Below are 23,444 nucleotides of genomic sequence, written 5' to 3'. Positions count from 1 at the left end.
GATATGAACCACAACCCCTCCTAGGGACCGCCACCATTTCAGATGGAGAAACTGAGGCATGGAGATGCTGATACTTCAGGGCCAAACAGCAAGAAGGGAAGCTGGGGCCGGGGCCTGGCTGCTGGAGCACTGAGCCTGACTACTCAGCCCATGGCAAGAGGCGAAGGGTGGACGGTCGGGGAGTTGCGGGCAGGAGCACTGGAGGGAAGGTGTTGGGGTGGGTGTGGGGCTGGGAGCTGCACTGACGGCTGGGGAGAGACAGCTGTGCTGTGTGATGGGGCGCACAGGGCAGGTGGGACAGGAAGAGGTGACACATGCTGGGGCAACACTTTTGCTGGTAGGAAAAATCTCTGCTTTTTCTAAGAGATCCTACAGAAGTTCGTGCCCCTCCCCTTTCTGGGATCATTTCTCCTTGTGCATTGCCCTTCAGAGAATACGCGCAATTCCAAAGACCTGCACTGTGCGGGACCTCCAGGGATGGCACCCCAGGGCAGGCATGAGGCCACCCTGAAGTGGAGCAGCCCTGGTGTGGCCGATGCAGCTGGCCCTCTGCCCCCGACCCCCGTGAGGAACGGAGCCTGTGTGGATCAACTGAGGGGCTGGAGCAACTTTCACAGGACCGAGTCTCCTCTGGGGGCCTGACTTCAGAGCTGCAGGCTGCTGGCTACCACTGTCCGCACCATTGAAGCCCAGGGGCTCCCCATCCCACCCCATCACAGGACTTGTGTCCTATAGCTCCCCTTGGCCACCGGCAGCCCCAGGGGTGGCAGCTAACAGACTCAGACCCTGCCGGTACCCCACCCACTTCTTTCATAACAGCGGCCACGGCGTCCACAGGTGATGGCCACCATGGCTCTGGGAAGGATGCGGGGTCACAATGCCCACCCTGTCTCTAATCGAGGGGTGTGGCCAGTATGAACATAGCGACGCAGCCTGGCACATGAACTGAAGTAAGGCCATCCCCATGCAACTTTTATTTTCTTATTGTGTTCAGGGGTCATCACACTAGGGCAGTTATGGAAAGGCAACTACACCAAAGAACTGAAGCCACCCTAAATACCCAATCCTCAGGAGACGCCACCATGACCTCCCCTCTGCTGGCCCTGAGCTGTGGCCCCTCTGCCATCTCCCCACCCACATCCGCTTGGGTCAGGGGGCGCCTGGCTCCCAGCTCCCAGGACAAAGGGCTCTTCACAGGGGTTTAGAGCCCCTCACCCCAGCTGTCCTCAGCCCACCCTGTGTGGTCCTGCTGCCTCCTGGGCTGGCCTTGAGCAGGCCAGCTGGCCCCAGAGCTCTGTACCGACTATCCCTGGCTGGTCCCTCCCCCGAGTGTGATGTCTCCTGTCATCTGGCTGCTCCAGCCCTGGCCCTGGCCCCACACCCTTCCGCTCCAGAGTGCCCTTCCCTGTGACCTGCAGGCCTGTGTGTGCCTGTGCACTGCCCTGGAGCTGCACAGTCATGCCCTCACCCCATAGCCCCTGGTTCTCTTGCACCCAGGACCCTAAGCTCATCCCAAGCAGTGACATGAGAAGGGAAGAAAAGACTCCTCGAGGCATAGAGGGCCACGGGGCCACATCTTCCAGAGCTGGACGTGTAGGACTTGTGTGGCCTATAGCTCCTGGGAGATCAGATTCAGCTCCCAGGAAGGGAGAGCCCTGAGTCACCATGCCAGGTAGCACTCCTCCAGCCACGCCCGAGGTGTCCACACACCACTCGTCCCAGTCAGAAGGCCAGTGTCCACTCTCTTACACATGTCCCGTCTCCCCCAGTCCAGTGCTTCACCATGGCCGTGAGCAGTGGTCAGGTGGCGCGGCCGCACTGAGCACCTATCTCCACCTCCCACGGGAGGGGTCCAACAGGGAAGTGGAATTCTTTTTAATGTGACAAAACCAACGCTTGGCTGAAAATGTGACAGCTACTGTCCTTAAAGGAGGCTGTAGGACATGGGGCGAACTCACCCTGCCACCCACTGAGGTCTGGGGGTCGGGTGACCTCCCAAAGCCCCCAAGTGCCCAGCCCGGAGCACCTACCTGGGGATGCTGGTGAGATAGGTCATGACATTCTGGAACTCTTTGTCTGGGATCTCACTGAAGGCGGGGTAGTCAGGGAAGGTGATGACTGGGCTTCCGTCCTGCCCCCGTCCACCTGGAGAGACGAAGCAAACACTTAGCAGGGCCTCGGACCCCCTGCTCCCCAAAACATCCACTGCTTTTCCCAAGCACCAGGGTACAAGGAGCGTTCCTCAGGCTGTGGAATTCTGTTTGGTTTTGTTTGTGTTTTTATGAAGCACTGGGAACTGAGTCCAGGTCCTTCAGGCTGAACATCCCCAGCCCTTTTCATTTTCTACTGTGAGATGGGGTCTCTATGTTCCCCCGGTTGGACTCAAATGAACTTTCCTGTCTCAGCTTCCAAGAGTTCTGAGATTCCAGGCCTGTACCACCCCACCTGACTTGTATTTTCAGTATGAAGAAATGCATGCAAACTGAAGAAAATATTCAGTGTCCTGAAAAGCATGATGAATTTGCGAAGTATCCTGGTACTTCTTCCCAGGGGCAGCCACCCCCACATTTCTCCAACTCCCTTCCCTCCCCTTCTCCACACTCAGATGTGTTAGGACAGACAGCCCCGCCTCCTGCCTCCTCCCTGCCCTAAAACTGTCCAGGCAGTGGCAGACAGGGTACACACACACACACATACACACACACGTGCATGCGTGTGCGCATTTTCACACCCACACCCACATCCTGAGGGAGGCTCCAATGCAGCGAGACAGGTGAGGGCATCACACACCACACCCCTGCTCCATGGGGGACAGAGGCTCCCTGTGGCCCTGTTCTTGTTGGTGGGGGGCAGCCGGGTGACCCCCAAGCTTCACAGCAGGACAGAGTCCTCCACGGTGTGAAGCCTTCTCCTCAAACCCTCCCTCCTAGAGTCTGGTCTCCGTGGGCTAGGCTGATTAAGTCAGGCCCACTGGGGCACATCCTGCGTGGGCTCCTGGCACGTGGGTGAGTGTCCCTGGGTTTCTGCCAGGTTGGATCCCCAACTTGAAGGCCTAAGGAGTGGAAGCTCGGCCTAGCTCTGGTGTATAGAGGGGCCCTTGGGGAGACCTGGGTTAGACAAGGTCACGGGGCCCCTGACTGAGCCCTGGCAGCCTCATAAGCAGAGGGAGGAACACAGGACATGCAGATGGGCACACTCAATGTCCCACATGGCTGCCCCGTACCATCTCCAGGCTGCCAGCAGGATAGCCATCACCAGACGTGGCCCTCGGCCTTGGGTCTCCAGAGCCAAAGGTAACCTCTTTCCTGAGACACATGCAGGCCAGCATGTTGCCCTACCCTGCCCAGTGAGTGTGGAGCCACCTGGCTGCTATATGTGGCTCTCCAGCTCCCAGGCCACAACCATCTCCTGACTCCGCCAGGTCCTGGACTCACCGGACAGGTAGGCGAAGCGCTTCCTCAGCTGCTCCTGGATGTCGGCAGCACAGAGTGGGACAAGGTCCTGGTGCATGATCTCATCTGCAGGGAAAGAGACACAGGTCATAGGGAGGAAGCCGGCCCACATCCAGCCACGCAGTGTAGCTGTGGAGGTGTCAGGGGCCAGCAGGGGGCGCCTCCATTCCTCAGACACAGGTTGAGAGGCTAGGGGGAGAAGGGCAAGAAGGGTCTAAAGGGACAGTGGAAAAGTGGGAGGAGGGAGAAAAGAGGAAGAGAGTGGAGAAAGACAGGGAACGAGGAGAGAGGTAGACACAGCACAGCAAGAGAGAGCAGGGCTCCCACAGGATGAACAGACACACAGGTCCCCGTCCCCACATGCTCCCGAGGCCCAGGCAACTCCGCCCAGCCTGCTGCCCATGGGTGACTTGCTCGTCATCAGGGATACCGGCCATCACTACTGCCACACTCAACCATGCCAACCCCCACGCACGCAGGCACCAGGGTCCCAGTCACCAGAGACCCACGGTTCCCACACTCACAGGTGCCCAGGGTCCCGGTCACCACAGAGACCCACGGTCCCCACACACATAGGCCTCCAGGGTCCCTGTCACTGCAATGACCCACGGTCTCTATACACAAGCACCCAGAGTTCCTGTCACCACTGTGACCCGTAGTCCCCATACACACACCATGTCCTGGAGAGGCAAGGCCACAGCAGGCCTGACTTAACCCCAGCAGTGACAGGCAGGTGGCTCCTGCCATTGTCCCCACCAGCTCTAGACCCATTGTCTGGGGCTGAGTGGGCAGCACGTCCAGCTGTGCTGGGATGGTGCCCACAGGAGCCAGGCAGGCTAGCTCTGCTCTGAATGTGCCACAGGACTGCAGGTACCATGGCCACAGCTGCAGTGGGTGGCTCAGGCTTTCCTGGTCCCATGCCCTGGCTAATTGTGTGCTCTTGCTTGGTGGCAGCCAGTCCTGGCTAGGACCAGGGTCTCTGTTGCACAGTGTGACCCAGGCTGAGGACCTGTGAGGGGCTCAAGGTCAGCCTGGCCAGGAATGTTACTCAGGGCTGAGTGCTTGCCTGGCACCTCAGAAAAACAAATACGTAAACAAAAATTTAAAAATAAAGTTTAAAAAAAAAATCCAGTTCTCCACTTGGAAGTCCGGGCTGCAAGTGGTGGATGTCGGTCATCAGAAATTCCACTGCCAGAAAGTGCCAGAGGGGCCAGATAGGATCTGGGCGCCTTGGCCTCGGATCCTGCTCTTCCAGTCCTGCAGACAGGGCCTGTAAACACCACACTGAGGCCAAGGCCGTGAGCCAAGTTTAGACCTGCACACCCTACCCAGCCCCAGGACCCTTCCATCTTCTGAGGGCCTGGGGTGCAGCGGCTGAGGCCTGAGGAGCACACACACCTCTGCTCACCCAGCTGAGAGGTAAGGATGGAGCTCTCGGGATGGCTTGATGCTGGAACCTGGCTCTGCAGCAGCCACCTTCGTGGGGGACGAAGGCCTGAAATAGTTGCTCTATCAAAGCCTGGAAGGTTCCAGGTGAGTGATTTATGGCCTGTGGGCTCCCCATTTTGTGTGGGGTTTACATGAGGGGCCACTAATCTGTCCTGGCCGAGAGGCTGGACGTGCAGATTTTACACAGAGGTTCCTTCTTGTAACAGGAAGCCTACTTCGAGGTTCGTGGGCTGCGGGCCGGCCAGTCCTCTGCAGCCAGGGGGAATGGGGACAGAGGTTAGCCTACGTGGGGGGTGAGCCCTGAGCCACTGGGCAGGCCGAGGCTCACCAGGACCCAGCCACGGTCCTGGGAAACCTGCCCAGGTGTGTAAGCCCCTCATGACTTCACCTTAGATCGCACCACCGCGAGTGTGGGGGCCCAACATGGGCGTCATCCTGCAGGGTCTGACACCCTTCTGAGGCTCTGAGGCACCTCTGTGGGGACACGTGTCCTCTGATGAGCAGGGGCCGGCATCCCAAGTGCAGCCTGGACCTCACAGTGTCTGCCCTGGTGCCCTCACCTGCTGGCCTCTGTCTCCCATGGAAGGGGACAGGTAGACACAGCGCTGGGTCCCCTGAGAGGCATCCAGATTGCTCCTGACTCCAGCACTGCAGTCTAGAGCTTCTCCGATGCCCAGTGTGTTCAGCCTGGCCCTGGTGGGCTGTGCCTGGGCAGCGTCCTGTCCTGTGTGCACTCTGACCCTCCTCAGTCCCAGCTGAGATGCTGCCTCTGCCCACCCAGGCTGGGATCCCAGCTCCCTCCCCTGCAGAGGCCAGGTGTCCCAGCCTGCTCCCCGCCGCCCACACCAACAAAGACCACACGTGTCTGCAGGGTCAGTGCCCAGTCCCCGGGTGCTGATGAGCAGGACGCTTCCCAGCCAACACTGGAGCCTTGGGTGTGTGGCTCTGGGCGGGGCTCTGACATTTCTTTCACTTCTCCTGTGACCTTCTGCTGTCCCTGACATTCATGCCCACGAGTGACAGGCAGTCCTTAAAACAGGAAGGTTTCAGTCCCCTCTGGCCTTTAATCTGTGGGTGTGAGGCCAGGAGGTGGGGAGGAAGGGACCTGGGGCTCCTGCAGTCAGACATTGGGACAGGAAGTGGTCATCCATGGGGTTAAGCGTCAGGGCAGGTGGCCTCACAGAGACCCTCTCTGTGACTGCCACAAAGGACTGTCACCTCCCAGAGCAAGGGAGGCCCAGGGCAGAGGGCTCGAGGGCGTAGTTCAGGGCCTCCAAGCTTCGGGGCTATTTCCTTCCAGGCTTGTGTGGCCGGGAGCTGAGGCCAGCCCTGACTCTGCCCTGTGCAGCCTCTTCAAGAGGGAGGCAAGATGCCGGGTCCATCCACACCAAGAGAAGAAGCCGCCGAGTTCCCGCTGGCCTGCTCTTTCCCCACCTCGGTTCTCCCTGAGGGTCTACAGAGCACTGGCTCTATTCCTTCTGCCCTCCTGTCCAGAAGAAAGGGGGGCCGAGGGGGGTGTCCAGGGCCACACAATGGTCCACTGTTTGCTAATCGCCTCCACTTATCTGTTTCCGGCACCCAGGGGCCTCTGCTTACTGTCAATCAAAGGCAACAGTTGTGTCCATTCAGAGTTCAGGGCTGAGGATCACCCGGGATGACATCACCAGTCCTACAGACACCTGCTCCACGAAGCCTGCTGTGAGTCCCCTCGAAGGACAGGGTGTCTGGGAGAAGGAAGGGTGTGGGGAGGAGGGATGGAGCTGAACTTGGCAAGACGAGCAGGCCGCGTGCTCTAAGACCGCAGACCCCGGTGGAGCCGAGCCACCACAGGCACCCATGCCGGTCGCGTGTGGGGTCGAGGGACATCTGCACACTCACTGCCGTGCAGGCTGAGTGCCGAAGCAGCCTGGGGTCATTCGAGCAGAACCATCCCCCTAAACTCCAAGCCTCTCTGCCTTCTTTGTTCTGAGGTGAATATTTCTGGTCACAAACATAGCACCTGAACTCACCAAGTCAAGAAACGTCCTCCTTCCCCTGAGCACTGCGAAGTTCAAAGTGCAGCCCCGCGGGGCAGAGGACGGTGCCCATGGCTCAGCCGGGACTCCTGAGGGGCAGGCACAGCGGGCCAGCTCCCGTCGGCTCAGCCTCTCATGCATGCCCCAGAACACGAAGCACGGCGGGGGGAGGGAGAGCGGATTCACCAGACGGGGTCGGAATCCGACCCAGCAGGAGGCAGTCCCCACCTGAGGGCCACAGCCCAGCTGCTGTGCTGTGCAGGGCAGCAGCCGGCCCCACGCTGGGCTGGCGGCAGGGGACAGCTGCTCCAGCTTGGCTTTCTATGGGCGACTTGGGCCCCGCGGCTCCACGGGTCCTTCCATGACGTCCCCTGGCAGGCAGCTCTGTGCCCGGGACCCCGCCAGGTCCGACGGGGTCAGGTGGTGTCAGGCCTTGCCTCTGAGTGGTGGCCGGGTGGACGCCGGCCAGGCCGCCTCCATCGCCCTCTGCCCTTGTCAGGCGCAGCCACGAGCAGCTCCTTGAGAGCCCTTGAGGCATGGTCATCGTGGGCCAGTGAGAAGTCTCAGGCTCCCTGCCGCCCATGCTCCTCAAACAAAGCACCTGCAGGACAAGGCTGCACAGGTCATCGGAGGCAGCGTCCAGCAGACAACCAGGCCCTCAGCACTGAAGTCCGACTTTGAGTTTTGTGTTTTCAAAGCATCAACCCAGCTAGGCTCTTGGGCCTCCTGACACCGGACCATTTCTACAGTGGGGCGTCTGGCACCAACTAGTGCCCAGGCGACCTCAGGGCCTCGCATGGGGTGAAGCGGCCCTTGGGGTCTCTTGTTCTGACTGCTGACTTCTCACTGACAAACACTCCTCAGCCAAGCATGCCCACACCTTTATCCCAGCATCTGGGAGGCTGAGGCAGGAGGATCACAAAGTTAAGCCCAGCCTTGGCAACTTGGTGACTTAGCAAAGCCCATCTCAAAATAAAAAATAAGAAAGAGCTGGACATGCAGCTTAGCACAAAGGCCCTGAATCTGATTCCCCTAAAAGAATAGAAGAAAGGCTTCTTATGTTATGGTTACCTTGTGTAAATTAACATCCCAGCAAGTCTCAGTTCCAATTTCTTTCTTATTTTCTTTTTCTTTTTGGTACCAGGGATTGAACTCGGGACCTTGTGCTTGCGAGGCAGGCGGCAGAACCGCTGAGCTAAATCCCGGGTCCTCAGTTCCAATTTCAAATGTGACAAATGTCTGAATGACAGGTGTGAAGCAGAAAGGTGCCTGAGCTGCTGCCCGGGGAACACAGACAGGAGGACAAGGCACACACCCTCCGGGGCTTCAGGGGACCTCAGCCCCCTTGCATTCTTGCCTGTCTCATGGCATGGTGTCCTGCTCGCCTGACGCTAGGGGTCATAGCCATGAGGTCCCATCACTTCCCCTCCAGCTTTACACCACCCCCATCTTTGCCTGCTCCCCCATACCATGCAGGGAGGGCCCTGTGCACAGCTGCTCAGGGTGTTCACTGCACGAGGGGCAGCTGAGCAGGCAAGTGGCAAGGCCTACTGGGACCCTGAAGGAGCATCCACGTGGCCCAGACCCCGAGGGTCTTCGGTGTCAGGTCACCCCAAGGTCCCGGAGAGCTCCACCCCCCGTCTCCATCCCTGGTCCCTGTGTCCCCTGAAGCCCTGAGGCACACCTTCTCCCTGCCCTGATGCTAGCTGAGCAGAGCTGCCCGGCAGAGGGGACAGAGGGGATACATCAGCAGCCACGTGCAGGGACAGCAGCGAGACCAGGCTTGATGGGGGCCACCCATGCCTGCAGCAAGGATGGACAGGCCAAGAGATGGCCGTGGGGCTCCTGCCCATGCCACCAGGGTGACCAGGTCAGGGAGGACCAAGCTGAGCAGAGCCGTCGGTCACGGGGCACCCACCCCCAAGCCCGACATCAGGACACCCATCAGATCCGAGCACAGGGCCGGGCCATCACCTGCAAGGGCAGGCTTCTAGGCTGAGCCCAGCTGTGGGCTCTGGGGCCCTGGCCAGCTGCACCCCGCGGGTTCAGAGCCGCTCGGCACAGACCTGGGGGCTGTGGCCACTGCCCGAGGCGACCTCCCTGCTTCTGCATGGCAGCATGTCTGGCAGCAGGTCCGAGCTGGTCTGGGACGGGGACACAGGCAAGGCCACAGACACCTGCACAGAACGCAGGGCCACTAGGCACAGCCAGAAACCCAGGAATGTGGGGCAGCAGAGGAGGGGCTCCGCGGAGGCAGGGGAGCAACACAACACCAGAAGAGGGAGAACAAGCAGCAGAGGGGAAGAGAGACCCAGGAGCCACGTGGAGACGGCAGTCTCGTGACCGTGCTCCTCACATCCAAGTGGGTCCCAAGGACACCTGCGCCTGAGCACTGCCAGGGGGACACGAGCTGAGCCTTCCCACCAGCGGGGCACCTGGGCTGAGTGTGCCAGATGCTACCACATGGGGCTTCACTGTGCAGGTCGGATGGGCCTGGGGAGTCTGTGGGGTTTGCCTTGTCCCACGAAAACTATGGCTGGAGGAACAAGCAGGAGTGCGGGCGGATGGGGCCGATGGGCGGGTATGCAGGTGCGCAAGGGTGTGGGTGCACAGGTGGGAGATGCGCAGGTGTGCAGGTACCGCGTGGGAGAACCACGGGGTGAGGGGCCCGAGCACCCGTGTGGACACCAGTCCTGCCTGCTCCGTGGGGGGTCAGCGGTGCCTGTGACTGTCATGAACAGCTCCCGTTCAGGGACCACTGCTGCCCGGGCTCGGCGCTGGATGTGTCGCACTCGCCAAGCACTGGTTGGTGGGCATCTCTCCACGGCATCCTCAGTGGCAGAGATAGCACCCTCTGGCCTGTGGGGACCCAGGCAAAGCCAGGTCCCAGATCCTGCCTCTCTGGGTCCCACACACCGTGAGGAGCCTGGGAACTCAGCCCAGCCCCTCAAGGCCCTGCATCACCGAGGAAAGCGCTGGCCTCTTGCACAGGAGTTGTTTTGTTCAAGGCCCCAGGGCACTGTGTCCCCCGGCTCCATGCTTCCCTGAGTGTCTCCTCCGGGACCCAATTAGGAGGAGCCAGGCCCAGCCCTCCAGTGCCACGTTTGCACTTGACCCTCTGAGGAGAGCCCTGCCCGCAGGTCTCAACTTCGGCCCAGAGTGCTCCTAGAGGGGAGCAGATGCCCACGGGGGCAAGGGCAGTTTGCCAGGGGAGGCCAGATCCAGAAACGAGGGTGTGGGGCCCACTGGGGCAGTGGCCCAGGCTGCTGGAGGCCTGAGCCGGCCTCAGAGAGCTCAGCCATCAGTCAGGAGGCAAGCAGCTTAGGGAACCATCTTGGGAGGCCCTATCCCACCATGTCACACTGGAGGCCGGAGGCACTGGGAGGGCCTGGCGCTAACCACAGACTCAACTGAGCACTGCAGGCCACACTCAGTTCCCTTCAGGAGCTCAGACTGGCTGGCAAACACCACAGTAGTCGGGGACAACACGGCCAGGCTGGCCCAGGCACCCTGCACACCCCAGACGCCTGTGCTGCTTTCAGGGTACCCCCATGGGGCCCTGGATTCTGCAATGTGATGCTCAGGGAAAGCACGGCTGCCGATATACAGAACAGGTATGGGATGGCTCAAGTGTGACACACATATCCATGCACACACATGTCACGTGACCCTCACACATCACACACGTATCACATGGTGCACACAGGACACACACAGCACATGCAATACTATATGCACACACTAAGATGCATTGTGTGCATACACACTCATCCACACTCTTACCACATGCACAGCCTGTGCGTACACATCATGTGCACATAACACTTACACGTCCCATGCACAATACATCACACATCACACACATCACATGGGTCTTACACATCACATGCACACACATGCACACCACATGCACATGCGTGTCACCTCTTCACACATCATGTGCATATCATATGTGTGCACACATGCATGCGAGTGAGCACACACACACACACACACACACACGAAGAGCCCAAAGCTGCTTAGAAATGAAAGTGATTTCTCGGGTGGCTTTTTCTTTTGCGTTCCTTTTTGAAATAATTATTCGTCAACATAGAAACAGGAGAACTTGGGGAGGTCAACACAACTCCAGCATCTGCCAGGCCTTTCTGCTCTCCTGCTGGCTTTGGGAAGGAGCCCATGAGACACATGATATGGGGAGCTGGGTGATCTGCGGCTGGGCCCAGCCATGGATGCTGCCCCCAGCACTTCCCTGTCTGTGCTGCCAACCAGCAGTGGGCGAGCCCGCCACCACCCCACCACGACCCCTCCACGACCCCTCTTGTGGAAAGGAGGTGCAGACGGGCAGGTGGCGTCCTATCCCACAGCTTGAGTGCGCACCAGCAGCGCCACCCCCCACAGACCCTGTCACACCCACCAGGGCTTGTGGCTTTCCCACCCCCAAAGCCTTCCGGGGGATTTAACCCCAAAGGGCTTCTGGAGGGAGGGGTCCCCAGCTCTCACCATACCACACCCTCTCAGGACATGCATCTGTGAACTCATTTGTCTTAAAAATAAACAAGCCGGGCATGTAATCTCAGCACTGTTGGACGCTGAGGCAGGAGGATCACAAGGTTTGAGCCCAGCCTAGGTAACTAAACAACTGCGCCACCTCAAAAGGGCTGGAGATATAGCTCAATACGAAGATCTTGGGTTCAATCCCCAGGTCCTCAAAAAGAATTTGAGCATTATAAATACACTAGGAATTTAAAGGAAGGTTGTAAGAATTAAAACTTGAATCTAGTTAGGAAAACAGGCATCTAACATAATTACCCATGACCTCGCTGAAGGGCCCCCCAAGGTCCCCTGTGATAAAGCGCGTGTCCAGGGTCCAGAGTGGGCACCTGAGAGCCCCGCAGAGCCAACGCTGGGAGAAAGCACTCCCCCAGGTGCCTGGGTGGATGTACTTACTGGCCCTGCCACCAAGACCATGATGTCAGACATGCAACCGAACACTTCTCAGCCTCCTAAGTCTGTGACAGTGACTGGGGTTCCCCGTGGCCACCTCCATACCCACAGCCCTGAGCTGGTGACAGCTGCTTCGAGCTACTCTGGAAACCACAGGTGGGTCTGTTGCTGCTGGTAGCTGAGGTCCTATTCAATAGGTGCACCAAGCTCACTCTGTGGAAAGTGCAGCGGGGCAGCTGCCTGAGGCGGGCCTTCCTCCCCCAGAGCCAGGAGCCAGCCCCCTTGCTCCCTTCCGCACTCCCTGCCGAGCTCCCTTCACGGCTCCCCCCCCCCCCCCCCCCCCCCACGCCCCCCCCCGTGGTTCCAGCACTGGAATGAGACCAGCGCCGCTGGAAGAGGCCAGGTACTGGGTCAGGTCCCTGGCACTGCCCTGCCAGCCGGAGTTCCCTGCAGGAAGAGCTGCAGTCCCTCACCCTGGCTCTGGGTGCCGGTCACCGCCCACCACACGATGGCGGGCGCCTGAACAAAGGCGGCGGAGGTTTGCTGCCACCCCCTCCCCCAGGTGCAGCAGCTGCACCTCCGTCCAAGGGCAGACGCAGCCCAGGGTTCACTGGGGCTGTCCAGGCGGGGGCTGGTGGGCCAGGCCACAGGGATGAGGCCCCACACGCACCCGGAAGAAGCCAGCTCTGCCCCTGTCCCTCACCGCAGCTGACCCCAGATCCCAGCATCCGGCCCTCCTGAGCCTCCTGTGCACCAGCCATGCACTCAGGCCTGTCTGTCCCCACCTGGCCTCGTGTCCCCAAACACACGCCACCCGAGTGTCTGCACAGCTCGCCTTGTCCCTGAGAAACATGGGCTGGCCAGACGCACACCTGCCTGTGTCTTCAGCAGCAACCACAGAGCAGAGATGTCCTGGGACAGCAAGGAGACCAGGCTCAGGGTCATGCCGTCACTGTTCCTTCCCCGTCACCGGCCAGGAGTGGCGACCCACTCCCCCCAACGCCCAACTGGGGCACACAAAGGAAGGCGGCGGAGCTCCATCTTGGCTGCCAGGGGACAGAGCACCTCCCTGGCTGCTGCTGCTGTTGCTGCTGCTGCTGCTGCTGCTGCTGCTGCTGCTGCTGCTGCTGCACAGGGCTGGCTCCTGGGCTGTCTGCCCCGCCCCAGCCCTGGATTCGATGGCCCTGATTAAGGAGCTGCTCTGGGCTTGTGCTTATCCCCTGCAGATGGCTTAACTGTTAAAATCCTGGCGGCAGCTGAGTCTGCTGGCTGCAGCTTCAGGATCCCCGTGCTGCCCGTCTGCACACCCCCTGCAGGGGCCCCAGCTCAGCACATCCAGTCCACCCCACAGGTCCTGTCCATGGCAGGGGCCGTCTCAGCCAGGTCCAGGTACCTGAGGCATAGGGGCCAGCTCAGCAAGGTCTTATGAGGGACAGGTGCTGGGGAAAGCTGGCCTCTGCCCTGGTGACCCCCAGGAGGGTGACGAGCTGAAGCCTACATGTGCAGTGGCCTCTGCTGTCCTGTGCCTGTCCAGCTGAGCTCCTCCAGCTTTGGGTGCTCATGGCTCCCAGCAGACAGGAACCCTTGGGAGACCAGGTCCACTTGTGCACACTGAAACCTGCTGCCAGCACGGGCTTCTACGACCATGGCAGGAAGCAGGAGGTCTGGCAGGTGTGGGCTTCAATTCTGAGGTCCAGCAGGGGTGGCCAAGACTGCTCCATGGTACCACAAGTGCCTTGGACCAGAATGGAAATGCAGAGCCTGAGGGGCCAACGGCAGCCAAGCTCTGGACAGAAGGAGCATTATTTCTGGTGTCAGAGTTGACCTGGCCACCAGAGGCTGGGAGGGCTGTGTCCTGGTGTCCCCGACCTCTCACAGGCTTGACAGTCAAGGCCCCTCCTCCCTCAATGTTCATGGCAGTTACTGCCCCATGAGGCTATGGCCCCACAGCTGGCCTGCACAGGACCCCAGCTGCCCATGGGGTCTGCACCCTGTGTCCTGACCCAAGCTCTCTTCTGCTCTCCAGAGGGAAGGGGGCCCCAGGGACCAAGAGAAGTGCCAGAAGTGGGGCTTCCCAGGCTGCAACCCCAGCTGTAGGACCTCGGCCTCCTTGTTCACTGTCTGAGACCTCAGTTTCCCCATCTTGAAGCCAGGGAGGCAGTGAGACCAATGAGACTCTTGCAGAGCCTCGCAAGGCCTAAGCTCAGTGGACAGAGGCCACCATCCCTGCCCTGTGGCTGTGGGGAGAAGCTGGATGAGCCCCACACTTGCTTCAGATTCACGACCCCAGTCTATGCTGTCAGCACACCTGCAAGCTGACACCAGCTCAGCACCAGCCTCCTCTGCCTGCCCCCTGAACGCAGTCACTCCAGCAGTCGCCCCGCCAAGTCCCCACCAGAAGTGGAAGTCACTTCCCTCCTCACGTGGGCACAGGCTGAAGGCACTGTCCGCACAACACTTGTGCACCATAAGCATGCACTGGGGACTGGAGGGCACTGCCCTCAGACCTGACCCAACAGGGCTTTGTAGGCTGCAGTTTTCTGCATCTCTGTCTTCCACCTTCAGCTGCTGGAGTGAGACTCAGATCCTGGGCTATAGTGGCCACACCAGGGGTATGGGTCACCACCAAACAGGACAGATGGGTCAGCTCTGGTCTGGAGTCCACCCGCACTCCCAACCTGGCCTCAGGGAACCCTGACACAGGCCCCTCCTTTCCATCAGCTCCTCTGCCAGCCGCACCCTCTGGGATCCAGCCCACAAGCCTTGCGTCATTGGCCTGTGGGGACGGGCCACCGCTGGGGACACGAGCAGATCAGGGTGCAACTCCTGGCACAGCCAAGCACAGTCTAACTTCTTCCTGTGTTCAGTTTCCAATTCCCGAACTCTAACCTGCAGCTGATGCTCAGCAGGAGGACATCCTGCGGGACACACCTGCGGACATGTGCTAGTGGTGTGACATCCACCTCCCACGAGGCAAGAAAGCAGCACATCCATTCTTCTGTGCTCCGGGCCTGCCAGCACAGCAAGGGCCTCCAGTGGCCTCAGCACAGTGTGGACGTGCACGGAATGGAAGCAGAGACAACTTCCGAGGACGATGCTCACTCAAGTCCTCAGCTTTAAGCACATGGACGGGCGGGGTGCCGGGCTCTCCCTTGACAAAGAGCCATGCTGCAGAGTGAGGGGTGCCAGGACAGAAGCAAGACGGTCCCACTCTTCCCTCTGGTGCTGCAAGTCCCCCAACCCTACTTCTGGTCACACCGGGACTTCTGTATGCAAAGGACCTTGGACCTCCCACCCCACGCCAGACCCGCACAGTCCACTAAGGAACCCACCCTGTGTCCCACCAGGATGCAAACGAGGAGGGCACTGGACTTAGTCCTGGGGGGCCTGTCCCCCTGACTATACCCATGACCTGCAAGGACAGAAGTGGGTATACCTGGGCCCAGAGCACAGCCGGGACTGATCACGCCTCTGTTTTAGCCATACTGCCCGAGAGGCCAACTCCCTCTGGGTGGACTGGGCCTTGTCCCTCCTTGTAGGTTTCACAATGGCGTGACAGGAGCTACTTTCCCACATCTGTCTTCAGTGGATCCACCTTTACCTGTGCTTTGTACTATAAGTGCACACAGAAGTCGGGCTTCTTTATAATAACACAGAACTCAGGCCCAGACAGCAGCCACTGTGCAGGGGAGGGCCGGGGAGCCAGGGCCCTCTGGCAGGTGGGTGGACACAGGCCAGGCCAGGCCCAGACCCTAGGTAGGGAAGCTGGGCCCTGTCCTGATAACTAGAGGAGGAGGAGGCAGAGCCCAGCCACTCGCTTGACAACGAGGCTCCTACTCCCCTGCACCTCGGGCAGCGGGGCCCCAGGCCCAGGGTCCAGAACCTTGGGCTGGTTTTCCGCCCCTGGGGGCTGCCGGAGCAAAGCTCTGGTTCCGTACAAACAGCTCACTCCAGGGCAGGGCGAGTGGCCCGGCGCAGATGACCCGGACGGGCACATCTGTCTCCCCCTGCTGAACAAGTGTGTTTTCCACACCTGCTCCATGAGGAGCAGCTCCAGCGTGAGGCGGACGCAGTGTGAGAGCAGACAAAGGTGAGGCCAACTCAAACAAATGGTTGCAGAAGCAGGGACGCAAAGGGCAAGGCCCCATCTGTCCTCCGTCCTCCAGGATGGGTCACTGAGGCTGGGCCACACTGGCAGCCGGCAGGAGAGGGTCCCCCACCCCAGGGTGTCAGACACCTGTGTCCCCCATCAGAACCTGAACACTCAAGCTGTGGTCACTGCTACCAGGACGGAGCACAGCAATTGGCAGAGGCGACCTGGTCTCCCCACACCCGCCAGTCGCATCTCAAGACCCACCTGAGGCTCCTGACAGCAAGTCTGGGTCCAGGGAGAATGAAGGCCTCGATGTTCCTCTACCCAGGTCTCCCCCGGCTGACAGGTACGGGACAAGAGGACCCCGAAGTCCTTGGAGCTCAAGACCACATTTGCCCTGCAGGGTCAGGCCCAGAGCTCCTGCTGGGACCCACCCAGTGTTGGGGCCAGGCTGGGCTCCAGGACCTGGGGGCCAGGTCCCTGCTGCAGGCTGGACCTGGCAGGGAGAGGGCAGATCAGCCAAGCTGGGCGCCAGGTGTGCCTGAGCTTTGTGCAGAGTTTCGTGGGGGTGGCAGGAGATGACAGCGGCTGAGGATGCCAGGTGTAAGCCGGGCTGTGCCCAGGCGGAAACACAGTATAGCTGTGTCTGTGTGTCGTGGGCGGCAGGAGGGTGCGGCTGCTAAAGCCGGTGATCTGCCCTGCCAGGGCCTCCAGACTCAGCTAGGAGAGCACACCAGGCACTCTTGGAACCATCCCCAACACAGTTCATGTGGGAAAGGGGTAGACGAATGCAAAGCCACAGTGCAGGTCTCGCCCTCCAAGTCCTGGCTCCAATGCACACGCTGGAGACGGGTGAGGGGAGGCCAGCAGGGCCGGTCAGCCAGGCTGTACACCCTCAGGGCCACTGGGGTGCGTTGCTCTTTACAACCCCATTCTCAATTCTGAAGTGGCTGCGCCCTGTTTTAAAAACCATCTGCCTCAGCACCCCTTCAATGTGAGGGGCTTGGGCCACCTGGGACCTGACAGGTCTGGGGACAGAGGTGGGATGAGGTGGTGTGACTGTGGGCATCTGACCCTGCCCAGGACAGAAGAAGAAAGGCCTGGAAAGGAGGCAAGCACGCAGACTGGGCTAAGATGGACCTGGCACCATGGGGTAGGGGTGCAGCCTACAGAGCAGGTGGCAGGACAGAGCTCAGGGACGACCCTGGCCACCATGTCCAGGGAGTGTCAGGCCATGTCTTGCCTGCTGCCCCTCACAGTCACTGTCCCCACACCCACAAGGATGGGGAACAGACAGGCGAGGGCCCAGGAAGCAGAACAGGACAGGACCTCGGACACCCACACCCCACCCAGGGCTGTGTCTCTTCGCCACAGGCCAGGGCCAGGGTGTCGCCTTACACAGGTGAGCAGGCCCAGACTCAACTTCCCCACACTGGTCAGAGGTGTGGAGCTGCCCAATCTCCTGGGCCACGCCACCTCTGACAGCCAAGGAAGGGAGCTGGAGCTCCAAGGACAGAGCCTCAGATGCCAGGGAGAGGGAGGGACGCTGGACACAGACGTGCACCGTCCTGAGCCTGCAGTTGTCCTTTTCTTTCTCTTCCAGGGATGCCCTCCACACACAGTGATGCTCACAGGCTCTCTGCTGCCAGGGCCCGCATCTCCACCAGCTGGGCAGCACCTGTTGCCCTTGCTGGCCCACTTCATTCGGAGCCTCAGTCACATGTGTGAGCCGGGCTCCCAGCAGAGCGGGTGCAGTGGTGCACACCAGGCACCTTGGGCCCTGGGCAGAGGAGCAGGGTTTCAAGGTGGGGGATGTAGCCACGTGCTCCTTCCAGACATGGCTGGGGCCTTGGGGAGACGATGCTGGTGCCCTGGGCAGGGGCGCCTGATGGAGGACAGACAGGCGAGCCAGAAGGTGCCATCTCCAGACTCGCCAGACACAGCTGGCACAGCAGCAAAGAGTGTCCTTGAGGAGAGGCCAGTGCCCAACGGGAGACGGGACCTCAGTGACACCCAGCTCCTCCGTCTTGAGAAGGAGGTACATCTGGCCAAAGAGGACTCTAGATATACCAGAAAGCTTAGACCCATGTCCCTACCCTCAGTGTTTCCACGGTGCAGTTCACAGAGCTACACGAGAAGCCCCTGGTATCCCCAGGGCAGCCCCAACAGGCGTCACCCAACACAGCCCTGGCATCTTGGTACCTACACTGCACCAGTTCTCGTGGTGGAGAGGGGCATGTGGCCGGGGGCCAAGGCAAACATCCCAGACCCCGATACTCCCCGCAGTGAGGCTGCCACTGCTGCCCCAGCAGGTTCCTGGAACTCACGCTGTGTCCCCTGAGGCACCACGGTCCCTGGGGGGTCCACCAGGTTCTGGGTCAAGTTCCTGTCTAGTCTCTTCCCTTCCAAGTTCATAGGCCCTGTCCTCAGCCTACAGTGACCCCATCTCCACTTCCTCAGCCTGGCACCCCTTTGAAAGCCACCCTCCTTCCTGACCAGGGCCCGTGGTCCCTTCCGCACCTCTGATCCAGGATGGTCTGTCAGGGATGTCTGCTCTCCCCATGTGTCAGAACAGGAACGCACTGGATGATGGCCGGCCTCACCAGATGCGTGGAGCGGCGCTGGCTGTCACTTGCCAGTGACCAGCTGTCTGAGTTCTATACAATGGCCACCCACGGGCCTCCCATGTCCAGTTTCCAGATTTCCTTGTGAAGAGAAGTCTCATGTCCTGTCTCTGACTGAAGCCCCTGAGGTCACCTCTACAGCTGAAAGTCAGGTTCCAGACTGAAATTAGAGCAGACCAGACCCTCACAGTCCACTCCACTCCCGAGCCATTGCCCCACCATCCTGCCTGCCATGCCACGTGCCTGGGGCCCATCACCCTGCCCTGTGTCCACGCTGACACTGGCAAGCCTCATTTGGGAGGCCTGGGTCCTCTAAGGGCTTGGATCTAAAACGGCCCTGAAGCCATTGGGAGGTGATGGTCCCTGGGGCTCAAAGCTGATTGCTGTGAGGAGGCGGGGCCTGGTGGGAAGACACGGTCATGGGGGTGTGGCCTGGAAGGTTCCTCTCCTCCGGCTCCTCCCCTCTCTCTCTGTTTCCTGTCTGCCATGCCCTGCGCAGCTCTTCCACACCCAGGCCCCTCCCTCAACCACAGAGCACCGCGACCAGCGTAAACTTCACCCCACCAAGAAGACCCTAGGCTTCCCAGCACATCGAGTCTCTCCTTACCAAATGGCCCTGGCATTGGCCAGATGCCCACTCTGTGTTTGGTGACTACTGAACCTTGCCCTCGAGTCTGGCCCATATGGACAGCCAGGGGAGGTGCACAGATGGCTGAAAGAAAGCACTTACTTTGTCTTGCCCCCATCAACAATGAGAACTAGGTGCTCTTCAAACTGGAGCTGAGGGCTGGGGTGCAGCTCAGTGGTACAGCCCTGGGCTCAGCCCCTGGTGTGGCAAAAACAAAAATAAGATGGAGCCAGAGCTACAGTGAACCTTTTTGGGACTCAGATGTCAGACGGCCGCTCAATGAGCCCAGAAACCTCAGAACGGGGAGGTGGCTGTGAACTGTAGGATTTTCCTTACCGGTTTCTTCAAAAGTGGGGTTCGGCTGACACAAGTGTCAGAGTCACTGTTTTGTGCACCTGTCACCCTGACTTCCAGCATCCACCCAGGGACAGGGGACTAGATGGCCCAGGACAGCTCCATCCACAGCAGCTCGGCCTCCATGTGGCTGTGCTCACACGCTTGGGTCCAGGCCCGGTTCTCGCGATCAGATCAATTTATAATCCAGGCCAAGTTCTGTTACTGACGGCAGTGCTGTCCTCGTTGAAGTACATTTAAATACAAGGCAACATGCAAATGAGGACCCATGAAAGAACCATTCCAGGACCCAGTGCCTCACCCAGCCCAGGTGGAGGGGTGGGCAGTCCTGACCAGCCAGGTCCCATGCCGGGCTGACTGTTGTCCTTTGTGGGAGCTGAGGGCAGCTGGTGACAGCAGTGCATGAAAAACAGCAAACACAGGAGTCTAGAGGGCAAATTTCAACTGCGTGCTCAGCTGCCACCTCAAGGGAGACTTCAGCCAAGCCACCTACAAACACCCGGTGGATTGGAAAATGCTTACAGCTTCTCACAGATGGACTTTCCACCACTCCAGTGAGATCGTGCCCCAGGAACCTGCCTTTGTCCCCTATTGGGGGAATACACATCCAGAGAAAGCGTCTCAAAGGGTACATCTCTCAGGAAGACACCCCAACAGGAAACTGGGGGTGCGGGGTCCCCCAAACTCAAGTCCTGCTCACTCTATGTTCTAGAAGGTGGGTACTGGTCACTCAGGCCCAGGCCACCACCCACCAGGTGCAGAGCAGAATCAGGTGCCAGCCAGGAGCCACAGCAACATCCCGGAACACAGGTGTTTACACCACAGGGCTGCTGGGCAGGGCCCTGGTGGGAGGAGCCAGGCCACGCGCCTTTGGCCTCCAGCATCCGTCCTGCTGCTTCAAGCAGGTGAAGGTCCCTGGCGTGGCGACTGTTCAGGAACACGGGCAAGGCTCTCCACAGCACCTACCCGGGGCCTGGCACGCAGCAGACACTCAGAACTGCTTCTCCATGGATGAACGGGCGAATGAGAAGAAAAGCATTGTGTGGCCTTGGCAATCATTTGCTCACTCATCTGAGCTGTGCTGCACACAGAAGTGCTTTCCTTTTCTGGGTCTGTCCACACCGTGCATGGGAAGTGCTCTGAACACCCCTTTTAAATGGCCGTGGATGTGAAGAAGCTCGCGGCAGGGAAGACGAAGCCCACCGCCAAGTTGCAGAGAACTGTGGGTCCATGCCAGCTGTCCCCTCCCGGCTCAGGTGTCTGGCGCTGCTATTTCCTGTTTCTCTACTGTAGCACGAGCTGTTGTGCTGGTTTTATCATGCATGTTTAAAGTTTCTCGAAAAAATAATCTCAGGGAAGTCTCCACTGCAGGCCTCCGGTAGACGTCCCACCACAAGTCTTAAACCATTTAAACCTGTGCTGTGTGTCCTCCTGGTCTTCAGACTAGGAAGTGACCACAAGGGTGTGTAGTTCATGCTGCTTTCAGTGCACACAGAGGCTCCACACAGAGCCTGAAGGGGGACCTTGGATGGCAGACACATCCCTCAGCTGGGGACTGGAGTACGCCATACAGGGCCAGCCCAAAAAGGTGCGCAGTGCAGGAAACCGTGAGGAGGAAGAGGCCCAGGTCTCGGCCACTCCCAAGCCCCCTGCCCTGCTCCTGAGCCTCTGTGCCACACAGACTTCAGTTTCCCTGTTCCCAGGGAACCACAGAGGTGCGGAGCCAACCACCCTGCTCATAATGTAGCACTAGAAAAACCAAAGATGGCAGAGAACACACACTGCTTCCCAAATCCTGGACAGAGGCCGCTGTGGCCACATGGCAAACAGCGAGGGTGTTACCAGTGCCACCTCTCCACTGAGTCATCACGGACTCAGGGCAGGAGCAGCCACCTGGCGTCCACTCGACCCCAGGAGTCATGGCCACGTCCCAGAAGCAAGCTCCTACCCTGCTGTGTCTCCTCTGCCACGTCCCCAGCAAGGTCTTCATTCAGCACAGCCCTGATGCCAGCCTTGTACATCCTCCCCATAGGCCACGGACTCTCGCTGAGACTGCGGCTGTTCACTCAGAAGGGAGACCAGCCTCCTCTCCTGCTGCTGGTGCTTCCTCTCTCGGGTCAGCTCTGCCACCTTCACACGGCCCACAGCTCCCTTCCGCCAACACCCATGCACCCCTGCCTTGCCCACGCCCATTTCCCACGGAGGCAGCCATGAGCAAGCTGAAGGCCTTACCTCTCCTCAGTCACCCCGAGTGTGCAGGGGCAGGCGGGCCACAGCGCGGTCCAGGACAGGCTGGCAATGCCTCACCGGCCGGCCCTGGCCCTGGCTGTCCTCGCTCCTCTGAAACACAGGACTGATCACCCGGCGGGCGGCGGCAGAAGTGTGATTTCAGTTCCCTTTCTGGCCACCCTGACTCAGCCTCTGCTGTGCCCCTGCTGCAGGGGGAGGGCACCAGCCACTGTCCGCCTGAAGTAGCACTTCTGCCGCCTGGCCCAGGCTGTCACATGCACAGTGGCCTGCGGGAGCCAGGAGGGAAGTGGACATAAGTGAGCAGCAAAGGGGGAGGACAGAAGGAACAGAAAGCTGGCTGTCTTGGCTGCCCCGGGCACCCTGGGGCACCCTCCACCCCACCTGCCCCTGCACTCTGGTCTCAGCCTTGCGGGACCTGGTCCGCCACCCTTGGGCCTTGTCGTCTTTCTGTCCCCATGGCAGTCTGAACGTGAAGGCACCATCATGCAGCCAGCCAGCCACCTCAGTGACCAGGAGACCTGAATCTCAGGTCCTGGGCCGCTGCCCCTGTGTGCCCTGATCCTTTCCTGGGACTGTTCAGAAAGGCCAGGAAAAGTGCTGGTCCCTTTGTGGGGGCAGTGACATCATGAACCCATAAGCATCTCCATCAAGTACAGATGACCATTTTGCCCAAATGTTAGCTCCTGGCCCACTTACTGCCAAAATTCAACCCCATGGGAGCTTCTAGTGCTCAGCCTCAGTTTCCCTAAAGGAAGAGGACGTTATTGTTCTACAAGCAGATGAATGGGGTGAAAGGCAGGCCCCATCTGCAGACCCTGGGGCTCACTGGGGCACACTGGGCCATCACAGCTGCCTCACGCCTCACTCATGCAGGGTGCCCCACCTGCCATACCCACTGCCTGGCCTGCCCCTCCGTCCCAGGTCCTGGCCCCTCTCTCTGCCGGGCCACGACACTCTTCCCTCCCCGGCTCTGGGTCCCGAGCCCGGGTGAGGCTCACCACCCAGTGAGTGGACCATGTGCCCCTGGACCCCAGGCTGCTCCATGCCCGGGGTCACTGTGCTCAGGACTGCATGGCCCTCCTGGAGGAGCCTCTGGTGCCACTGCCACATCTCAGCCAAGGCACACGGCACCAGGGAGCCGATAGTAAGCAGAGCTGTTGGCTGCTGACCCTGCCAGGCTTCCTCGACACGCTAACCACTGTGCCCAACCGCATGGGGCTGAATCCAGGGAGAGAGCAGAGCAAGAGCTCACCTCTGGAGGAGGCTGGGACTGCTGGGCTGGGGAATGCCACCAAACGCCAGGCAGAGATACATCGAGCCCCACCCTCCAAGACCCCAGCCACAGCCCGACAGATGTGAGCTCAAGGCCACATGAAGAATTGAAGGACCCTGCTTCCAGAAAGGGGACCCTGGCCCCATGTAGAGCCTGGGGGCTGGGTGGACCCCACAGGGCCAAGAAGGGCCCCACCCTCCTGGCAGAGCTGCCACAAAGGCGGCTTTGTGCCACTTGACCCAAATGCAGGAGGAAGCTGATGAAACAAGCCACGTTCGTGTCCAGCCTTCTGTCAAGGGACAACTGATACCACGCAGCTTCTGCTGGGCATCCATCACTTGACAGCCATGGCCACTGCAGAG

The 23,444-nt window shown here is 60.0% G+C and overlaps 1 protein-coding gene across 11 annotated transcripts in view; it reads right to left on the bottom strand.

Annotated features, from left to right (window-relative positions):
• The window catches only part of Mcf2l (MCF.2 cell line derived transforming sequence like), a 74,908-nt gene that overhangs the window by 36,278 nt on the left and 15,186 nt on the right, over positions 1 to 23,444 (bottom strand). For 6 of the 11 annotated variants that reach the window (XM_010619940.2, XM_033760981.1, XM_010619939.3 and 3 more), the window contains exons 2-3: positions 3,435 to 3,518; positions 2,031 to 2,145 (exon numbers count right to left, since the gene is read on the bottom strand). In XM_010619940.2, the coding sequence (XP_010618242.1) occupies positions 2,031 to 2,145; positions 3,435 to 3,518 (199 nt within the window). Of the gene's footprint in view, positions 1 to 2,030; positions 2,146 to 3,434; positions 3,519 to 12,732; positions 13,095 to 18,473; positions 18,558 to 21,791; positions 21,885 to 23,444 lie in introns of those variants that run through there. The other 5 variants (XM_010619944.3, XM_010619942.3, XM_010619950.3 and 2 more) reach the window with 5 other exon arrangements.

The sequence above is a fragment of the Fukomys damarensis genome, unplaced genomic scaffold, assembly GCF_012274545.1.
Source record: "Fukomys damarensis isolate Sample0158 unplaced genomic scaffold, DMR_v1.0_HiC HiC_scaffold_6, whole genome shotgun sequence".
Classification (NCBI taxonomy): domain Eukaryota; kingdom Metazoa; phylum Chordata; class Mammalia; order Rodentia; family Bathyergidae; genus Fukomys; species Fukomys damarensis.
Note: the sequence above shows the minus strand (reverse complement) of the source record. Positions and strands in the feature narration are given on the sequence as shown.